Source organism: Silurus meridionalis, chromosome 22 (assembly GCF_014805685.1).
Source record: "Silurus meridionalis isolate SWU-2019-XX chromosome 22, ASM1480568v1, whole genome shotgun sequence".
NCBI classification, from domain to species: domain Eukaryota; kingdom Metazoa; phylum Chordata; class Actinopteri; order Siluriformes; family Siluridae; genus Silurus; species Silurus meridionalis.
In genome coordinates this window covers 4328036-4348592 of record NC_060905.1, presented here as the reverse complement: position 1 = coordinate 4348592, position 20557 = coordinate 4328036, and the positions used below count along the sequence as shown (strand labels likewise).

Genomic DNA, 20557 nt, shown 5'->3' with positions numbered 1-20557 from the left:
AATAGCGCCACCTGCTGGAGCAATTATATGCAGTATATGTAATTTATGTCTGGGAAATGTGCTGAGTTTTAAAACCCACAACGTTTTGTCTTTGTGTTAACAGTGTTCATGGCTTCATATTTGTTTTAAAGGTTGTGTTAGGGTTTGTGAAGCACAACCCAGGGGTCTGTAGGCTGGGTGATGTCCCTAATTTCAAAATGTTTCACTAGTAAGTAAGTATCACGCATCCTTGACGATGAAATGTCAGAGGATTTTTATTATTATTGGTCATTTCAGTAGTCTATTAATGGCATGTTTCCAAAGAAATGGAAAAAAATGTGATTAATGTGTCAAAGCGAACAATGGAAAAGGCAGTGAAAATTAATAAAAAAAGTATCCAAATGAAGCTTAAGATGGAGAGAAAATGGTAAAGGAGGGAAGGAAGGAAAGGAAGGAAAGACTCTGAAAAGGAAACACCAGAAGAAAAAAGGTGCAAAGAGCATATAAGGTTTTTGTTCTGATCAATTTAAAGTTAATATAATTATTATTGATTTCTTATCATTATTCATCTATTTGTCTGGTCACTTGAATTAAATGGATTCAATCCAAACCTTGATTATCAAAAGCAGCTCAGTTCATAAATATGTCAAGTTTAGAAATATGTCGAACATGCAAATATGTCAAGAATTTGCATGTTCTCCATGTGTTTTAGAGAGTTTGAGGGCTTCCTTCAGGTTTCCTGCAATGGGTTGGCACCCTGTCCACTGTGGGCCTCCTGTGTTGTGGTACGCTCCAGGCTCTGCAATGACCTGTGACTGTGTGGGACAACACTTAAATTAGCACTTTCGAAGTTTGCTTTGTAGAATTCAAGAGTTATATTTATATTAAGTTTGTAATCTGGCGTACCAGTGTAGATTTATTCATTACTAGAAACTCAAAGCACTTTTGTACGTCACTCTGGATAAGGGCATCTGCTAAATGCAGCAAATGTAAATGTAAATGTAAATTACAAGCATTATAAATAATAGTGGATGGATGGATGGATGGATGGATGGATGGATGGATGGATGGATGGATCAATCGATGGATTGATCGATGGATTGATGGATGTATATGTGAATACGTGGATATGTACTATATAATAATAAAAAAAAAAAAATCTAGAACATCCACTGGTCCCTGACTCACGTCAGTTGAGTAAAATAAATTATACATGTTTGATGATAAGCTTTTTATTTTTTTTTTTGTATCGCTTAGCAATAGCAAAGTAATGGCCTGTTTCCAAAAGAAATGAAAAGATAATGAACTTGTCTTGAAAGTACAAATACAGGGTGTACTTCTTGGCACGGCTGGTCTTCTTGGAGCTCAGAGGTCAAATCAAAACAACGCAGGCTCTCAGTTTAAGAGTTACTAAGCGGTGTTTGCTGAATTACTATGCATTACCAACTTTTACAACCAGAAAAGTTTTGGACTTGCAATTAAATGAAGGGACATCTGTTTTGGTTTGTCAGGATGTTGTATTTTGCCCTGAACTTACAGAAAACAAGTTATTTAAATAATAATACTGTCAGAAGGGCTCAGAAAGGTTTTATATTTCCTGGATTGGGGAACCTGAACACATAACTTCTCTCATAAAACTGGGATGTTTCATGTGGTAATGCTTTGCTCAATCCCTTTGCCATGAAGCATTTCCAAATAAAAAAATGTGTGGAAAAAGAACTAAAAATGTTAAATGAAAAGTCAAAGTGATAGTAGCGTGTCCAAATCTCAGCTGTGAGAGCTTTCAACTGAGTGAAAGTTTAAACTAATTTAAATATACACAAGAACATACAAGCAAAAAAAATAATAATAATTTATAACAACTTTTTCTTTTTTTCAGTTGCATAATTGTTTTTTTATATAATAGATTTAAAGAAGGATGAGGTAAAAATAATGAGAACAATTTGAACAAAATGATGGGATGAAGGAAATTAAGGGAAAAAAAGAATAAAAATGAATGAGACATTTTTTAAGAAAATGAAAAAAAACATATAGGAAAGAGGAACTGAAAACGAAAGTGTGAAATTTTAACGAGATAATTTGAAAAATAAAAAACGTCAAAAAGGAAGGAAGGAAGGAAGGAAGGAAGGAAGGAAGGAAGGAAGACAAATAGGATGGAAGAAAGTGGGGAAAGGAAAAAAACGGATGAACAAAAGGGTGGAATGAAGGAAGGCAGGCAGAAAAGAAAGAAGAAAGGAAGGAGAAACTAAAAATATAGGAACAATGGAAAGCAAAAAGGAAAGTAAAAGGAAGGAAGGAAGGAAGGAAGGAAGGAAGGAAGGAAGGAAGGAAGGAAAAGGAAGGAAAATCAGTAAATGAAAAGCAAAAATAATTGCAGAACAGAACATTGCTTTTAGAATGTAATATGTTCAGGGGCGGCGCTTATATTTGTGGGCGTGGTTAATATTTACATTATTTTAAATGTAATTGATTAAAAGCTAACAAACTTTTTTTATTATTAGTTTGTTGCAGGGTTAAAGAAATGAACCGGAAGCTGAATACAAGTTAAATGTGTGATGATTTTTAATGCTTTCTAGGAAATAAGAATTCAAATTTGGCCTATAGAGTGAAAACAAAGCTTATGCTATAATAATGTTTACATAATAAACAAAAACGAAATTGTATATTTGTTTAATTTGATTAATACAATGTATACTTAGTAGTAAGTAACTTTTAAGGTTGTAAAAAAGAAGAAGAAGAAGACATGAAGCGCTGTTCACTTCTCTGCAGTGGGCGGAGGGATCTGCTTTCTCTCACTGCGGTCTTCATTTCACTGAGGCTGGAGAAGGGGCGGAGTGATCTCTCAGTGCGGGAGGGAAGGACTTGGAGAAACTTTCCCCAAAAGTGAGTGGAGGTGATCAGAGCCACAGAGGCGCCGCGGTGTTGCTGAGCTGCTCTGAGGAAATACACCAGTGGACTAACGCCGAGAGACGCTTTTTTTTCACCATTATTTATTCTTTTTTTTTTAAAGAAAGAAATTATATTGAAAAGAAAAAACCAACCCACTCTATGAGGCTTCTTTTTCTCAAAGTGAACCCTGGGAACTTCAGTCTTTTTCTCGTTTTTTTAAAGGATGTATTATTGCTGACGTTTTGAACGCAGGAGATGGATAAGATGTCCACAGATATGAGGGATTACAGATTTTGGTTAGTGCTGTCAGTTTTGGGACTTGTGCAGATCGGTGAAGGTGAGTTTCCTCTGCTGTTCTTTTCATTTTCTCTATTTATTATCATACTATTGAAAGAAAGAAAGAAAGAAAGAAAGAAAGAAAGAAAGAAAGAAAGAAAGAAAGAAAGAAATGTCGGCACGAAGAAAAGAAATATAAATAGGATCAGATGATGAGAACGTGGAGGAAAGAACAGGAAAGTAGAGAGAAACATAGTAACAATGTTATAAATAAAATGTACAGAATGTACAAAAAGGAAAGAAAGAGATACTAAAAGAAAGAAAGTTGCGGACAACCTGCGCGTGCTGTGCAAATGATGGAAGACGAGACGCGCTCGCGCTTCCTTTTTGTTCAAACAAACTTTTAGTACTGTATGTTTTTTGTTTGTTTGTTTGTTTGTTTTGTTTTAAGATTTTTTTTTAACGAGGACTATATTCTGAATGCATTTTAAAGTCAGTTTTACGAACCCTGTCCGTGTGCTTCAGGTCCATCAGTTTGCATGCGTGCTATTCAGTATCAAGAGATGCATGTCGTAAACGTGATCTCGACTTTTGCAATTGAGTAATAACTATATTTAGTGGTCTGTGCGTGGTTTAGTGGTCTATTCTAGTGGTTTTTTGTTTGGTAAGAGCATCCTAGGGCACGCGCACGCGCTCGATTGGAGGAGTCTCGAGCGACTGGAGGTGCGACAAGTCAAAAGCGCTCGAGCTTGCATTTTGCAAATTATTCCAATAACATCCTACAAAATACAACACGTACTTTGCATTCGTATTATGGTGTTGCACGCGTTTATATATTGTAAAACTGTGCATACTGTATATATAATAATTATGTATGTTGTATAAAGGGCATATAATAGGAATTTGTTGCGAATGATTTTTATTTTATTATCATTATCATGTGCAAGTTTTAATGCTGATGTGCACGAACATCTGCTTAAATTGCCCGGTTTTAAATGAGTGAGTGATTGCCAGGAAGACCGTGAGAAACCATTGCACCATCCTGAATTGAAGCGCCTGGAGGTGAAATCGGCATGTTCTACACTTGGGTTGCCAGATTGCACGCGTTTTTAGAGCTTTTTAAATATCACCAGGTGACAAATAAAGAAAGAAAAGTGTTACACGTGTAATCGGTTTGTTGTGATGATTTTTTGTAGGTCTGAACGTTTCTTGCATGCAAAATACGCACGATTGGATTTGTAAGCCTGGTGATCTGGCAACACACCGGTCACGGCTCGTGACTCACCTCCGCGATAAATTTCCACACGTGGGATTTTCAATGTGGCTTGGAAGCAAGCGTGTGACCTGAATTGGATAGTTTGCGCTAAAATATGTGTGTATAGGTGGCTGTGGGGTTCGGATTAGAATCTTGGTGGCAGATCTGTAATTGTGCCCCCCCCGTGTGTTTTATGAACAAAGAGCCATTAAGAACTGAACTTTGTATTGCGGTGCAATGGGGGATGGGGAGGGGAAATTTAGTGCAATTTGATGAAAATGCTTTAAAAAGCCTCAAGCTTTAAAGATCCAACCAGGAAACAGTAGCACAAGGTCATGATAACTGCTACACAATGATATTTTGTGTATTTGGGGCAGAATGAAAGCTGATCTCTCTGCTCTATAAAAGTGTCTAATCCCATAAAAGTGTCCAATCCCATAACTAGGAACTATGACTAATATTTGTCTTAAAGTGACATTGTTAAATTCCATTTTAAACCAGATCAAAAAAAAAAAAAAATGTCAAATCCACATTTACAACTTCAGAGACTTGAGTCAATTATGCATCATTTTATGTGATGACAAACAGCTCGAAAACCCTTGTGTCAAATCCTGAACTCTGTCTGTCTTGAAGCATTAAAGTTTTTAATCACATTTTAAGTCTTTGGAAAAGAATTCGAATGGTTATCTTGTTTGCCTGTGCCCATTTACACACAAGAAACAACTGTGGGAGAGAGAGCATAGGTGCCAAATCAAAGAAGAAAAGAGTGAACAAGAACAACACAAAGTAGTACTATTGTCATGAGCGTGTATTGTAGGTGTGTAAATACGGCTTGTGTGTTTTCTTTCTTTTCACAGGACTGCGCTGCGTGGACACACACAGACCATGTGAAAATGGAGGAATGTGCATTGACTCGAGATGCATGTAAGTTATTTGTGTTTGATTGATATATATATATATATATATATATATATATATATATATATATATATATATATATATATACACAAACACACACATACATACATACATTAGTGATGTAGAGGAGGAAGCAGAAAATACACAACTTAGTCATCACACCTGTTAATGAGCTATCTCTTGATAACGCCAGAGAAATGGCTGACTACTGCATGTTTATTTGCATATACACCAAACTTGATGCTTCATACAGATACAATTTTTCTAGTCAAAAGCATTAACAGACCAAAGACCCCGAACTGTGTTCATTTTCTAAGTCGGCCATATTATTTAACTTAAATTAGTCTCAGCCTTTTAAAATGTAATCCTACACTTGTTCACTGTCCACTTTTCACTTTTGGCAAAAAATAAATAAATAAATACATTTGTACTGGAACTTTTACTGCCTAAAATCTCTTCTCATAAACGCTAAATGTAAATAATCTGTGTAGCAAATCTGTTTTCTTTGGTTTATTATTTTGTACATTTACCCATTTATGACAACATGGTTAAAGAAACTTTAAAAAGATATTTAGGCAAAATGTGGCAATTTTTTTATAATAGCAGTATGAAATTCCAGCTTTATAGTTTATTTATCACTTCAGGTTCAGGTTAGAACATTGTGAGGGTTGTTTGGTTGTTGATAAATCCCTATAATTGGTTGTTTTTTTCATAACAGGGTATAAGAAGAAGTGTTTTAGGCTGCTAGCATTGCACCAGACAAAGAACCATTTGGCTTGGTGCTTCAAATAACTGAATGATCATTCCAGACCATAAAGGTTTAAGTGTACTTTTCTGCACCAACCAAAAGTATTAAGTATCCACTAAATGGTTCTTTAGGGAAACAAAATGTTTTTTTGTATGGCAGCGATGTGAAGAATATTTTGGAATACATTTTCACATTAAGGTTATGGCAAGTCAGCATTTCTTTGGAACATCAGTTCTTATAATTCTTATATCACTAGCAGCACGTAGATTCAGTTTGGCACTTTTCTCTATATTTTTTTAGTTTGTCTGGTGGTAATGTAAAATCTCTTAACCACCTTTGAGAAAAATGTTCAAGGTTGAAAGTAAACTTTCAAAACTCACAGAAGTATGAAACCAAGAAGTGTTTCTTGGCTAAAGCAAATGGATGTCATTTTATGAAGCTGCAAGGTTTCAAGGTTTTCAAACATAAAAACTTTCTTCAGTTGTTCAGTTACAGGAGAATGAGCACAAAGCCTATATCACAGTTAACAGTTAGCTTCACAGGCGCTAACCCCTTCACCTTGACTAACTGGGTGTTTTGAAAAGAAAAGGAGTAGGTGCTAACGACATCAGCCGTTTCATGGGTACAGGTTAACTGTGGAGAATGAATGTTGCTGTTGTGATTTAGCTTTGGTCATAAATGTCAGATTGTGTATGAGGCTGTTGGATACACTCGCAGCTGGGTTGGATAGAGGGTTGGAATGTTGCCAATCTCAAGGCAACGGTTATCATCTTTCTTTTTTGTCGCGTTTCAGATTTTTTTGTTTTGTTTTTGGCACAGGCCTTCGTTCTCTGTTGTTTTTTAGCGAACATGCTGTGTGGCTTTGAGGTGTTAGGTCTGAGAAGCTGAATGGGTTGCCAGGCGCAAAGAACAACAATGTTGTTTGAGTTTTCTCATGTCTGCTTAATGACACATGGGCCACTTGCACCTGTCCACAAGATTTCGGTTCTTTCAAGTGGCTGGATTTAGCAAAAGAAAGCTAAAACCCAGTGCGCTGCTGCATTGCAATGTTTCAGACTTTTCGGGGTCATCCATTTCCACTGCTTCCCACAGCTTTTGTCTTCACTCTGTATGCTAATGCAAAGTGATTGTTATCACATGAATGCCTGGGGCAGTTGTTTTAGCTTTCGTGCATGATTTAAAGTGATGTGTGCAAACCCTAGTTTTCATTCATGATTCCAGTTTTTCCCTCCAACACTCATGAAAATGTTCTGTGTGGTTGGGTATAACACCAGGCAATAGCAGCTAAATAGCTGTTCAAACCAAAGCCTCTAAATTGACTTTCAGCGCACTGTATAAAGAATCCGCAAGCTGTGGAAACAAATGAAATAGGATAATGCGGATATTTGGCATAATAAATTTCTTTAATATCTGCTTTTAAAACTCTGTAATTCGTGCCTACTATTCGATTTGAAACAAAATATGTGGTGCTAGAACAATTTCCTTTACTCTTTAAAAACACGCATGCTTTGGTTCAATAAGCATTTTGTAATCGCAAATCATCCGTCATCATATAATAACAGTCGGTTTACTTAAAAACGCCATTATTTAAGAGCCCTACATTTTTAAAGCATTCTAGTCTAATGTTTAAACTGACAGACTTTTAGAGTATACTTTATCCGTAACCCATTCGCTTTTGTCTTTGTTTTCTGTCCCTCAAGGCGTTTTTTTTTTTCCTTTCCTTCTAAGTTCAGTCTTTTGTTCCTGGTGAATGTTGTATCCTCAGGCGCACTATTATTACCTGGTTACTGACCAGCTCATGAAGAATGAGCTCTCAGTTCAGGTCAAACCCTGTAATGTTATGCAGACACACTCAAGGGTCAGGTGACTGAGCATTTCTATCATTACATTTAATCATCTTGACCAGGTGTTTTTTATCCAGGTGATTTGGAATTTAAAAACAAGCACAGAGCTGTTTTTTTTTTTGTTCGTAGTCCTGTTACTGCGGTTTCTATTTCACTAGTGCAGAACCTAATCTGAAGAGGAAACCACATGGTGTATTGCTATTATGTCGTATTATTTGAATTCTTACCAATGGGGCATCTAAGAGGAAGTCAGGTAAATAAAAGGGTGAGCGGCGTTCTTTTGTGTTTTCGGCTCTCCAGTAAAGTAAAACATTTAGCCGTGAATGGTGTGGCCCCTTTAAGACACTCTTGTCTTTAAATCATTACGTATCCCACATCAGGTTGAGTGTTATTAAAACGTGTAGGTGAATATTTAACAGGGTTTATGAACCTCCTTTGACCCGTTTCATGCATACTTGAACACAGAGACACACTTGGTGTGTCATAACCGGGTATGTAGGTAATCAAACTCCAAATTGAAAGCGCTTGTTCTGTGATGTATTTTTGTACCCTTAGAAAGGTGCATGTAAAAGCTTCCAATAGAAAAGGGAGCAGTAAATGTCATACTACACAGATTTGTAACACAACTACACAGAGAGGCTTGAATCAGGAGAGTGGTCTGACTGGCTCAGAGACCATCAAACTCATTCCACCACACCTCCTGCTCCTTTCTCCAGGGAACACAGAGTAACCAGAGATCCAAAACAGCAGAAAAGGACCATTTATTCTTTTAGATACCTACCTGTAACCCGGCACCGCAGGTGGGGGAATGCAGGAAAACAAAAGGGCGAATGAGAATGCTGGAAAAAAACAGGGAAAAATTATTTAATTTCTGGGATCTACTAGAGCAAATCGAATTGTAATTAACCCAAATTCTTATTGCTAAGGCAAATTGCTAAGTGTGATCTTTATCAGGTTGTTTAGTTGTAGTTTATGTTTACCTTCTTTTATTCTATACCGTCTCAGATGACTAATATTATGTAAATCTTGTCCATGTACAGCTATTGTGGCTGCCCTAGTTATCGTGGTACTTGGCGGCTTTATTGGTATATCACCGGAGACTAAGCTGTCATGACTGCAGTTTCGAGGTTATGAAATTTCACTCTTCTTTCACTTATTGGTTCCCTCTTTCACTTCATGGTGCTCTGCCCCTCGAGTTTTAGAGTCCAGTGTAGCCCTTGACAGATTACAGAAGTAATCCCTGAGTAACTCGCTCCCACGAGTGCCTGCTCACAATGGTCCACAGTCATATGGGTGGAGGGTTACTCTTGGAGTTAACATTCTTTGTGGGCAAACACCACATCGAATGATTCCTCCTTGTTTAGTCCAATTTGACGCCACAATGAAATGTTGGACTCGGCTGGCGTTTCGGCCTAAGATTTTAAACTCGGTCTATGCTCCTTCTTTTGCCAGGATCGGAATTATAAAGAGTGACCTAGCACTTGTTGGGGCTGAGTCTAGGAATGTGAGTCTAGGTGAAGAGTCAGGAAGTTCCATTGGAGTGGTTGTTGCAGTAGCCCCCTGATCTTATCCCACCCCTGTGTGGAGTGCTTGCAAGCAAGCGGTGCTCAACTGTGGGATAAAGTCCCAGCTGAAGCAGCGAGATAATTAGGCAGATTGTGAGGGTGTCATTCAGAGAGGCTCCAGCTGGAGGAATAGGGGGTGTCTAGGGGCTGAGCCGGGATGCAGGGGACAGCTGGTGGATGTTGTGATGGTAATCCACTGAAGTCAGTCCTTTACAAAAGAAGAGTGGAGGGCCAGGTGCTGCCTTTGAGTGGCCTGCTGCCCCATGCCGAGACAGACAGGCTCATGAAGGACCGGAGGTGGAGGGCCTCTACGCACACACACAAACAGACACAGTGAAGAGATGTGGAAGCTCGTCTTACCAGACGGATGACGGCTTGGACACTCGCTTGCTAAGTCTCTAAGAACCGTGGGTTGTAGATAAAAGAATGTCGGCAGCAAACCCACAAGGCGGAGACAAGCGGATTCTCGTGTCTCTATGTTCCTCAGTTTGAGAGTGAATACTATGTGTTGTTCATGGCAGTACCCTGACCTTCGTAGTAAAGTGAGTCTATAAATTGGGGATTGGTTTGATGATCCGTGGAATTTCTGTGTCTTAAGAACAGATGGATGTGGCCCGAGGCATTCAATAAACACTGCTTGTTGCCTCAAAACATCTTCTGTGTTTGCTTTGAACCCATAATAGCTTCTAATGTGTTTTTTTCTTTTATTGAATTTCGAGATTAAACTACATGTAAATTGGAACATCAATACAGTATTCATTGTCCATCGCTCATTAAGATACTGTTCGTGATGCAGCTTTTTCCTGCTTTCTTTTTGAGGGATTAGAGAGGAATTTTTAATAAGATTCCTTCTTTCCTACTGTCCAGTGAAATGCTTTGAGCAATCGTTTCTAGTATGATTTGACATAGCCATGTAGGCTTATACAAATATTAGATTTCATGCATCTAATGAAAAGATTGAATCAACTGATCCGATGTAAGTTGGAGAAACTAGTAAATTGGAAGTACTTCAAGATCATATGGGTAAACAAGTCATAGAAAAAGCTGTAAGAAGGCTGTCTTAGTTTTCAGTCTCAAGAACAGGAAGTGGCCTATCTATTTCACTTACTCCCTGTCTTGTTTAATTAAGGTTTCATACAGTCCCGATATGATATTGTACTGGCACAAATGGAAAGCATGTGCTTTTCTCAGTAACCAAGTGCTACTTATTCAGTGATAAAACCAGTATAATAATGACTTCTAGACAAATCAGATGCTTTTAGTGTGAGAGTTGGCAAAACAGGTGGATTGTGGTCAGGTTTTACAATGTGGCTGTTTGTATTTGATGGTGAATAAGATGAGAGAAGGACTGCCTCTGCTTTTTTTAAATGAGACTTGATAATTCTATGTTTTAACATCACCGTATTTGTAATAAGTGCCTGTTCTGAATCGGTGAAACTGGTACTTGTGGGTTATTTTACATTTTTCTGATTTGGAAAAAATACTCTGTAGGATGTGAGGAAAGAAATACCAGCAGTGTGAGACTGAAAGGTTTTAGTTTTATTAAACATGTCTGCTCAAAAAGGAGTAATTGCCCAAAACCCAGACTATATATATATATATATATATATATATATATATATATATATATATATATATATATATATATATATATATAAGATGATGCAAGTTGTTTGCAAGGCATCAATTTGTAGGATTTTCCTGTCATTAAAATTACTTGGGGTACTGATATAAAGGAGTTTTTGACTTTCTTGCGCAAAGTTGCCTCCATCATTTTCATTGCAAAACATTTCTTTTTGCTGACTTTTTTCAGCGTTGTTTGTGTAATTGTGTGAATGCTGGGAAACAGGAAAGAATAGGTAATGCTGAATAAATCTTCTAAATAATCTTGTTGAGTAACACAAAAATGAAATTTTGTGGCTGAGAAATAAATGATTCATTGAATGGTTTTACAGAGTTCCCATATTAAAAGAGATCTTTCCCCTGGTTTGTGGGATTATTTGTCAGGCCAGACCATCTCAGAAAGTTCCCAAGGATCTAGTCCATTTTGAGTGGTGGGGTGGGGTTTTGTGGCAAAACACATCGAAGACTGTTTTGGAAGACCTCGACTCCATGGTGCATGCAATGTGGTCACGGTTGCCTTGTTAGCATTGGGAGAAATTCCAAGCTACTTTTAGCCTCGCGAACAAAATGTGATTACAAACACAATAGCATATGATTGAACCGAGGTCTGCACACTATTCTGTTTTCTGTTTATACTTTCAGTGCTTGTTTTTTTGTCACTTCTGCTATCACGAATCATTATCACGTGAAATAACAAAACCACTCCCTTCCAGTCTAAACCTAATCTTGGAAGCAGAGATAATTGAGTGGGAGTATAGCTTAAAGCAACAAGAAGAGAAGAACAGATTTGAGACCGGACTAGATTTGAGTGCAAGCAGAATGCGTAGCTGGTTCTGGGGAAGAGGTAATGTTATTTTAATAGTTTGTTGTTGGAAATATCAGCCAATAGACATTAATCCCACTGTTAGACCCAAACATTTTTTTGAGGAAACTCATATTCAGCTTCAGTTCAGTGATTTTGACTGTGCCATTTATTTCAACTCTGCATACCGAGGGAGAAAATTTGGTCCTGAAACTGTCCTTATGGAACCCTGTCTCCCAAACCCCCCCACCCCCTCTCTCCTCTCCTCTGTCTCTCCCCAGCCATGGGTTACTGTTGCCAGGCTACAGCTGAGGTCTGTTGGTCCGTATAAGAACGGGCCTGAAAGCCTGGCTGTTTGGGTCACTGCCCCCCTCCCTCCTTCCTCACACAATGGGATTCTGACTACTTTAGCTCTTTTATTTGGGCCACAAAATGCTCCCCTACCCCCACTTTGGTTTCTCTATGAGAAAAGGGGGAGTTGGATGGGTGGGTGGGTATGTGTATGTGTGGGTGTGAGTGGAGGGGGTTCTTGTTGGCAGTGTGGTGTCAGTATGGGCTCTTTACAAAGGAATTGTACTGCTTCCCACTTGTAGAGTTTGGGATGGGGGTTGTGTTATGTGCCAGACATTGTAACAGACCAAGTTTTGTAAAGATTTTCTCATTAGTTTGGGTTTTCATTAGGGTGAATCTTTCCAACTCATAATTTAATAGTTATGACCCTCATAATACATACAAATACATATAGAACATGTTACACAATGAGAAATGTCTTCCCTCTTGCATGTATTCTTAATATCTTTACCTCAGTGTGGGATGCTTGGGAGTGCTGGAATCTTTCCAACAGGCATCCTCCCATGCTCAGTGACTGGCGGACCATGACCAAATTGAGCTCCATTTTTGGAATGAGCCGTCGTGTTTGCAAGTCTCATCTACCGGTGGCATGACCTTAAGATTGTATGGACGAATGCTGGGGAGAGTGGTGTTCAATTACCTGCCCTGGTGACCTTCAGAGCAGGAAAAAACGCATAGAGTTCCCATAAGGAGTTGAGTCAATTAGATTCACACACATAAATCATTTGGTCAGCATCCTTGGAAAAACTTCTGAAGACGTTAACAAATGAACTCTCATTCAAGTACAGTATATTATTATTTTGTGGAATGGGAAGATTATTCTTGCACTATATGTTGTAAGAAATATTGTTTACATTTCACTGCACAATAAGTATTATGTTCAAGGCAGCTTTTTTTTTTTTTAGTCTTCCCACCAGCAAACCCAGAGGAGCACACCAGGTTTGTAAGTCCCACATTTGGCACGCGTTTATCAAATTTCTCTGATTAAGAGTGCTTATCTAGGATCAACTCCTTCAGTAAATTTGATCGAAGAGAAAAAAAACATTGTGAGAAAGCAAAAAAAAGATCCTACACTCTGCACTGTTGCTCTCAGAAGCTTGATAAACATTAGCCGGCATTCATTTCAGTGTGTGTATTGAGCAATAGTCTGCGCATGGGAGTTACTGTGGTTGTGTTTGCTTTTTTCTTTCTTTCTTTTTTTCCTTTGCATCAGTGTCTGAAGTGGTTTGTGTTCTACTCACTCTGAGATAGCCGCTAACTATCAGATGTCAACCTACTTTTATTGACAGACCAAATATTATCACAGGTAGCGTGCTGGGTGTGTACCCGTGCATTCGTATGCATGGGACAATCAGATGAGTGCATGAAAGTGTGTGTAAAGTTTATTACAAAGGCATAAGAGTGTTATTGTTTAGCTCGTAAGCCATAGTTTACTCCAGCTGGAGCTGTGCTGACAGATGTGAACAGATGCTGAGAGCTGGGAAGCACTCTGCTGCAGCTGGCGCGAGCCTTCAGGAGTGTTGTGACATGCCGGAACTATCGTATCTGCCCAGTCTGTAGTCAAGTTCCACACACGTTTCTTCAGGGCTCAGAGGTCAAGACTTTGAATCTGCCATGCTGCCCAATGGTGCAGAACACCCCACACCTGCTGGAAAACTGCAGATACATATTTGCTTTTAGAAGTAAATAAACAAAGCTTCCAGGGCTTGCTGCGGATAGAAATGCTTAGAACAGCATCAGTTTCTAGATTAAGCTAGAGTATGCTAACAAGATTTTTAACTCCTGGCCCCATGTTGTAGGAATAAAATGATAGGCATGGCCAAGGTCGAGACAGAAGAATGTGTGTTTTGGCTGCCATAATACGCGTGAGGACAAATAACCTATCCTTTCCTGTCGTCTTTTTTTTTTCTGGTTGCCTGACCAATATCTGCACATGCAGCTCATATCCACAGGCATTCTTCAAGGACCGCAATCCAGACACTAATAATAATATGCCCATATGCATGTATTGATGCATCCTGACACCTAGACTCTGGAGAATTTTCAACAAATACAGGACATGCTTTTCAATACCCAATCTAATCCTGCCAAAGTGCATTTCCCTCTGGCTTCATTTAATTTCACAATGTTGTAGGAAAAAGCGCTTAAAATTTGCTCATAAACATTCCCCATCTGGAAAAATTTGAAAATGAAATTCCTTCACATACTGCACACTAAGTAGATTTCCAAATTATTTGTGGAAAAAATTGTTAATTAAATAAGGACAGCACGGCTTTTCCAGTGTTTTCTATATGGCCATTGGTCAGATTTTTAAGATTTGGATTGTCAGACTTCATGCTTGTAAAGAAACCCTGGTGTGAGTACCCTTCCCCATCCCTCCAACCCTTTCCTTTGTGCCGAGGCCTCTGGTTTCATTTTCCAGTGACACCAGAAATTCCAGACATAGTTAATTTGCCTCTAAATAAACCCCGCCAAGCCATGACAAATATCTGAGGGGACCGAGGGTAGGGGCTGATTAGTGGTAGGTCAGACTTGCTCGTTCGTCTGTGAGGTTGCTGGGGTAACAGGGATCTGCAATTCGGCGATAGGGTGACTGTTTTCAGAGCAGGAGACGGCGGATTACAGGAAGTATGACACGACATTCCTTATGTAGCAGACACTAGTCCAATGCCCAACCATCTCCTTAACCCTATTTTGAAGACATTCTTGCCTAAAACAGACACCCCACCCCCTAGCTCCTCGGCCTTGCGAATATTATCATCACAATCAGACTGCTGACCTCTGACATTTGACCTCCCAGCATGTAAAAGGTTTCATAAGGAAGGCAGTGCAATGCTGAAGGGGTTTTTAGAGAAGGTGATGGAAGAGGAGGATTAGTCCTGTTATTGGAATAAAAACTCCTCAGTTTTGATGCGTTCCTGGTCTAAAATTAAAATAACTAGTCTTGATGTTTTTTTTTCTTTGAATTTATTGCATTGCTAAAGGAAAAAAGATTTTGCCACCTTTAGGGCACCTTTTTATTAGCTAGTTGAGAGCCCCCTGGAGGCCAGATACTGCATTGCTACTGTCCACCCTTTCTGAGTGTCACAGCTACCAATCAGACAAGCACAATGGAGGAGCGGCAAGGCACAAAGGAGGCAATAAAGGATAGAGATAGCTGGGAGTAAAAAAAAGTCGCCTTCCTAAAACAGAGAGCAGAGGAAAAGGGCATTGTTGTCACAACCCATGAGTTTGCTTTACAGTGAAGAGAGAGAGCCGGGAGACAAACAGCCATAACAGGCCTTGTCATCGGCTTCAAATGACCCATTTGATGTGGGTGCCCATCCTGTAGAGGGGGCTCCCTGGGTGAGTGTAGGGTTACCCTGCGCACACTAGGCGACCTGGCTGAGCCTCCAGAGACGACCTTTAAAACCCAAAAGCCGTTTGTGTGTTATCTTGCCTGCACAGTTTCAGGTCGCGCTATGCCGTCTATCAAGATACCATACAACCACCATGAAAAGCCATGGGACAGAGAAAGGAACGAAACATTGAACGTTCTTTACAAAGCAGTTTGATCAACATCTAATTTCTATAGCATGATCTCTTTGGTCTTTTGACTGACTTGTATGTATCGAACAAATAAAGCCTTGTGCTGTATATTGGGCCTTTGTTACATGCTTGTCTTCCGAGTAAATTCGGTAAATCCTGCTGTTAACTGACTGACTTGTCTTTGTCTGAGTATGGAAATCATGTTTGGCTGCAACGTGCAGTAAGAGGAATGATGGAGGAATTGGAGCTGGCATGAATGGAGCAAAATGACACAGCTTGGGAATATTGGGGGAATTTGGAGAGTGGGTTTGTCCATTTCAGAGAAGAACAAATGATATGTTACATCTGTCTCAGTGCATGCAGTTTTGTGTGTTTGTGTGCTGTGTGTGTGTGTGTGTGTGTGTGTGTGTGTGTGTGTGTGTGTGTGTGTGTGTGTGTGTATATATGTGTGTTTGTCTTGACATGAACCAGTTCAAGCAGTATTAATCTACATTCTGAGTTGTGGTAATGAAAAAAGCAGACAGTTACTGTCAAAACTTGGCAGGACTTTCATTGAGGGTTAGAGCTCCTGTCTGCGTTAAGAAATGCTGCTGGCTCCCATGCCAGTTCTCTCAGTTCCTTATTGATTTTTATTCCATATTCTTCACAATTAATCCTTTAGGTGCCGACCCGGGTACATTGGACCACTGTGCCAACACCTGGACCCATGCCATCTCTCACCATGTCTAAATGGAGCTGCATGCAAAAGTCAAGTGGCGAACAGTATCCCACAATATACCTGTGTTTGCCAGAGAGGCTTTAGAGGTAAACCTAAATTAAAGTGTATGCTTAAGTTCAAGTCATTTATGCTGTCCTGAATTCCACTCTTGATTTACATGCAATATTTAAGCACCTAAGCTCTATCCATTGCATCCGTACTGCAGTCCCTTAGGCTTCCATTTTCTGTTTTGAGTAAAATATCTTCCAAAATCTCTATCCTCAATTTGGATTTGCCAAAGTAACTTGTAAAACATGATTTCAATACCCTTTAAGAGTTTCTAAAATATTTCCCCATTACCTCCCTTCTTTTAATATCCACCTCTGTATCTAGCTCTTTAGTTTATTTGTCTTCTTACTCCAGAATTTGTGAATATCATTCCTTTATCCCTGTGATTAAAGCTCACTGTCTCATTTTGCATGCATAGGACAAGATTGCTCTATGATCGATGCCTGTGCCACAAGCCCGTGTGCTAACGGTGCCCGCTGCACCAATTGGAATAACCACTACAACTGTTCCTGCCCACCCGGCTATCAGGGCAAGAACTGCCGCAATGACATTGATGAGTGCCGCAAGTCAGGAAAGTGCCTGAATGGAGGCAACTGTGTAAACACACATGGCTCGTTTGGCTGCGAGTGCCTTCCTGGTTACAGCGGGCGCACGTGTGAGGTGCTCACTCAGCCCTGCGCGCCATCCCAGTGCCTCAATGGGGGAACCTGCCATCAAACTGGTGACCACACTTACGAATGCGCTTGCCTGCCAGGTACATACAAATGAACACACACATACACACACACACACACACACACACACACACACACACACACACACACACACACATATATATACACGACCACATTCCCACACTTATGGACATCCTTAGCCTCCGGGTTCCTGTGACGACTTTTCCCAAACTTTGCCACCACTATAGAACTCATAGGTTAAAAGTCTCCCTCCTATAAATAGCTTTGAGAAACGAGAGAGAGAGGAGCGAGTAGGGGGGGTTAGGAGAACCAGGGCTGTTTGACATCAGGGAGGAATTCAGTTTATGACCCTCTTGCAATCCCTCGAGGGAGCAGGCAGGAAATGGCCCTTGCCAGAGAGGAAGTCATTGAAACTGTGAGCGAATCTAAAACAAGCAAACGCAGCAGGGAGGGTGGCCCTCACTCCGGCCAGCATGATGCTACTGTGGGAACTGCCAGGAGAGAGTGTAAACACTCCAACACCCACTAGACCTTTTAACGTCCCGGCTAGTCATCGTTCTAGACTCTAGAGTGAATTAGAGTTATAAGGTATGACCTAGCGGAAGGCAAAATGTCACATATATTATACCATGGTACTCGAAGACTGCTTACATTTGTAAGGAGTGATGAGTTACACATGACTGCAAAAGGCAATTTAAGGATTTGGCATATTGTACTATATTAAAGTGACGTGTTTTTAATTTAGCAGTTTTATATTGTACAGCCCTTGGTCCCAAAGCAACATTACAGAAATCCGGATTTAGAAATAAATCCCTAAAGAGCAAGGCAGAGGCAATGGTAGGAAAGAGACACGAGGAAGAAATCTTGACAGGAACCAGACAAAAAAAAAACTTGTTCTCTTCTGAGTGACACCTAATAATAGGATTAAAAATTATTAGCCTTCTACTTTTGTATAATATAAAGTCAAACAGTGCTAAGTGTGTTGAAAGGATCATTTCCCTGGATTGATGTCATTATGTTCGGTGAAGCTATGAAATTTGCGGAAAGGCCAAAATATAAGTCTGGAATGAAAGAAAAATTAAGTACAAAACTGTGGATTAACATTTAGACAGCTACCAGTACCACTGAAGCCTATATTGTAATGTATTAACGTCTTTTTCTAGGATTCGGTGGCCTTAACTGTGAGGTGAATGTGGATGACTGTCCTGGCCACAAGTGCATGAACGGTGGGATTTGTGTAGATGGAGTCAACACCTACAACTGCCAGTGCCCACCTGAGTGGACAGGTATTTGATGCCCTATACACCTCAAAGAACTGGGATTTTTTTTTTTCTCTTGTCATAACCCTGTGTGTTTGTTTTGTTAGGTCAGTACTGTGCTGAGGATGTAAATGAGTGCTTAATGCAGCCGAACGCCTGCCACAATGGTGGCACATGTTTTAACACCAATGGCGGCCATACATGTGTGTGTGTAAACGGCTGGACTGGCAACGACTGCAGTGAGAACATCGACGACTGCGCCACTGCTGTATGCTTTAACGGAGCCACATGTCATGACCGTGTAGCATCTTTCTTCTGCGAGTGTCCAGTGGGCAAAACTGGTATGGATATCTACATGTGCATATAAACGCTTCACCCATATATACATACACACACATTCTGAACTTTTCTGTTTTCGGACTGCAGGTCTGCTATGCCACCTGGATGATGCCTGTGTCAGTAACCCCTGCAATGAAGGTGCAGTGTGTGACACCAACCCTCTGAATGGCCGTGCCATCTGTACATGCCCAGCTGGCTTCGTTGGTGGAGCTTGTAACCAAGACATGGATGAATGTTCCATCGGTACATTTCTCTTCTACTATTTAATTTGGTTCTTCATTTGCATGAAGATTAATGAAATTTTTGTAAACAACAATGGTGCAGTAAGTGACACACACTTCACATTTCAAAATGCTTATGCCTGATTTAAAATTTCATGCAGGACCTAAAAGCATTAAATGTAGAACCTGCAGAACTACATAGAACTACCTAAAACATGCAGAACCACTTAGTTAATGATTAGCAATTTAGTTTTACTGTTATTCTAGTTTGGCTACTATGGTTTACTTAGCTAGCTACAATGACAGAATAACGGATGTTTTTACATTCCTATTACTATATACTGTGCTTTGGATTTGTTAATAAAAAATTGTGCTTAACTTTTCACCATATATATATTTATGTACCAATACAAAAAAAAATGTTTCCAGGTGCCAACCCATGCGAGCATTTTGGAAAGTGTGTGAATACAGAGGGATCATTCCAGTGCCAGTGTGGCCGTGGCTATACCGGCCCTCGCTGCGAGATCGACATCAACGAGTGCTTGTCTATGCCCTGTCAGAATGATGCCACCTGCCTTGACCGCATCGGCCAGTTCTCCTGTATCTGCATGCCTGGTACAAATAACGACTTCACATCACATGCTTCAGAGCAGGCGTAATATTGCACTGTCACAACACTGTACAGTCAGCAGCCACTAGAGTCATAAGGGCATAATGAGTAATGCTTAGCATGTATTACATAACCTCTTTCGGGAAACAGGTTGTTGGGGGCTTTTGACCGTATGTTCTAGCCACTAATGTAAAAAGTCATACCAAAAAAGACTGATACTTTTGCGTTCAACACAAACGCACACACAACTGTAGACACAGACATGCTGAAAGTCCCTTGCCCAGTCAATACCTTCATCTAGTGGTCTTTATAGAAATATACAAATGAGGGCTGGGAGTGTGAGGTCTATAGGGCTAGCAGAGAGCAAGGGGGGGAGGAGAGTGTGCTGCATGATAATGAGCAGTGGAGTGGTGGGAATGAACGGCAACAATAGAGCCTCTCTGTGCTTCTCTCTGTGCCCCTCGTGCACACTGAGAGAGAGCAAACTTTTTCCCATCGCTTTTTCCCCCAACCCCCATCACTTACCCCCTCTCCCAAAAAAAAAACCACCTTTCATTTCCACAGACACCTCTTACGCTCTTGCCTCCTTATTGTCAGCTGGTTCCGATTCTGTGTGCTTGCTACTGGGTTCTCCTACGTCCATGTTTGTAAAACCCAGTACGTCTAAGCATCATGTGGATAATTATGTAACATGCTTTCCAAACCTCCTAGGTTTATGATCTGCTTCAGCTTCCACAGTACATAACTTTTATGGAGGCCGAAGCAGGTCAAAGACGTTGTAAAGTGGTTTGGTTCAATAAAGAAGCCACTAGGTGTACAGCCAATTGCTCATAACTCTTAAAACCACATTGCAAGTGAGTGTAGGAGAAGGCTAGCACAGGCATGAAAT

At 40.0% G+C, this 20557-nt stretch overlaps 1 protein-coding gene across 1 annotated transcript in view; it reads left to right on the top strand.

Moving 5' to 3' along the window:
* The first annotated feature begins 2854 nt into the window (after window positions 1–2854).
* Window positions 2855–20557, top strand: part of notch3 (notch receptor 3) — a 33695-nt gene continuing 15992 nt past the window's right edge. Inside the window, exons 1-8 of the mRNA XM_046835367.1 lie at window positions 2855–3205; window positions 5257–5323; window positions 16440–16582; window positions 16963–17298; window positions 18403–18525; window positions 18606–18839; window positions 18925–19080; window positions 19488–19673. Of these exons, the coding sequence (XP_046691323.1) occupies window positions 3124–3205; window positions 5257–5323; window positions 16440–16582; window positions 16963–17298; window positions 18403–18525; window positions 18606–18839; window positions 18925–19080; window positions 19488–19673 (1327 nt within the window). The 5' untranslated portion in view covers window positions 2855–3123. The remainder of the gene's footprint in view (window positions 3206–5256; window positions 5324–16439; window positions 16583–16962; window positions 17299–18402; window positions 18526–18605; window positions 18840–18924; window positions 19081–19487; window positions 19674–20557) is intronic.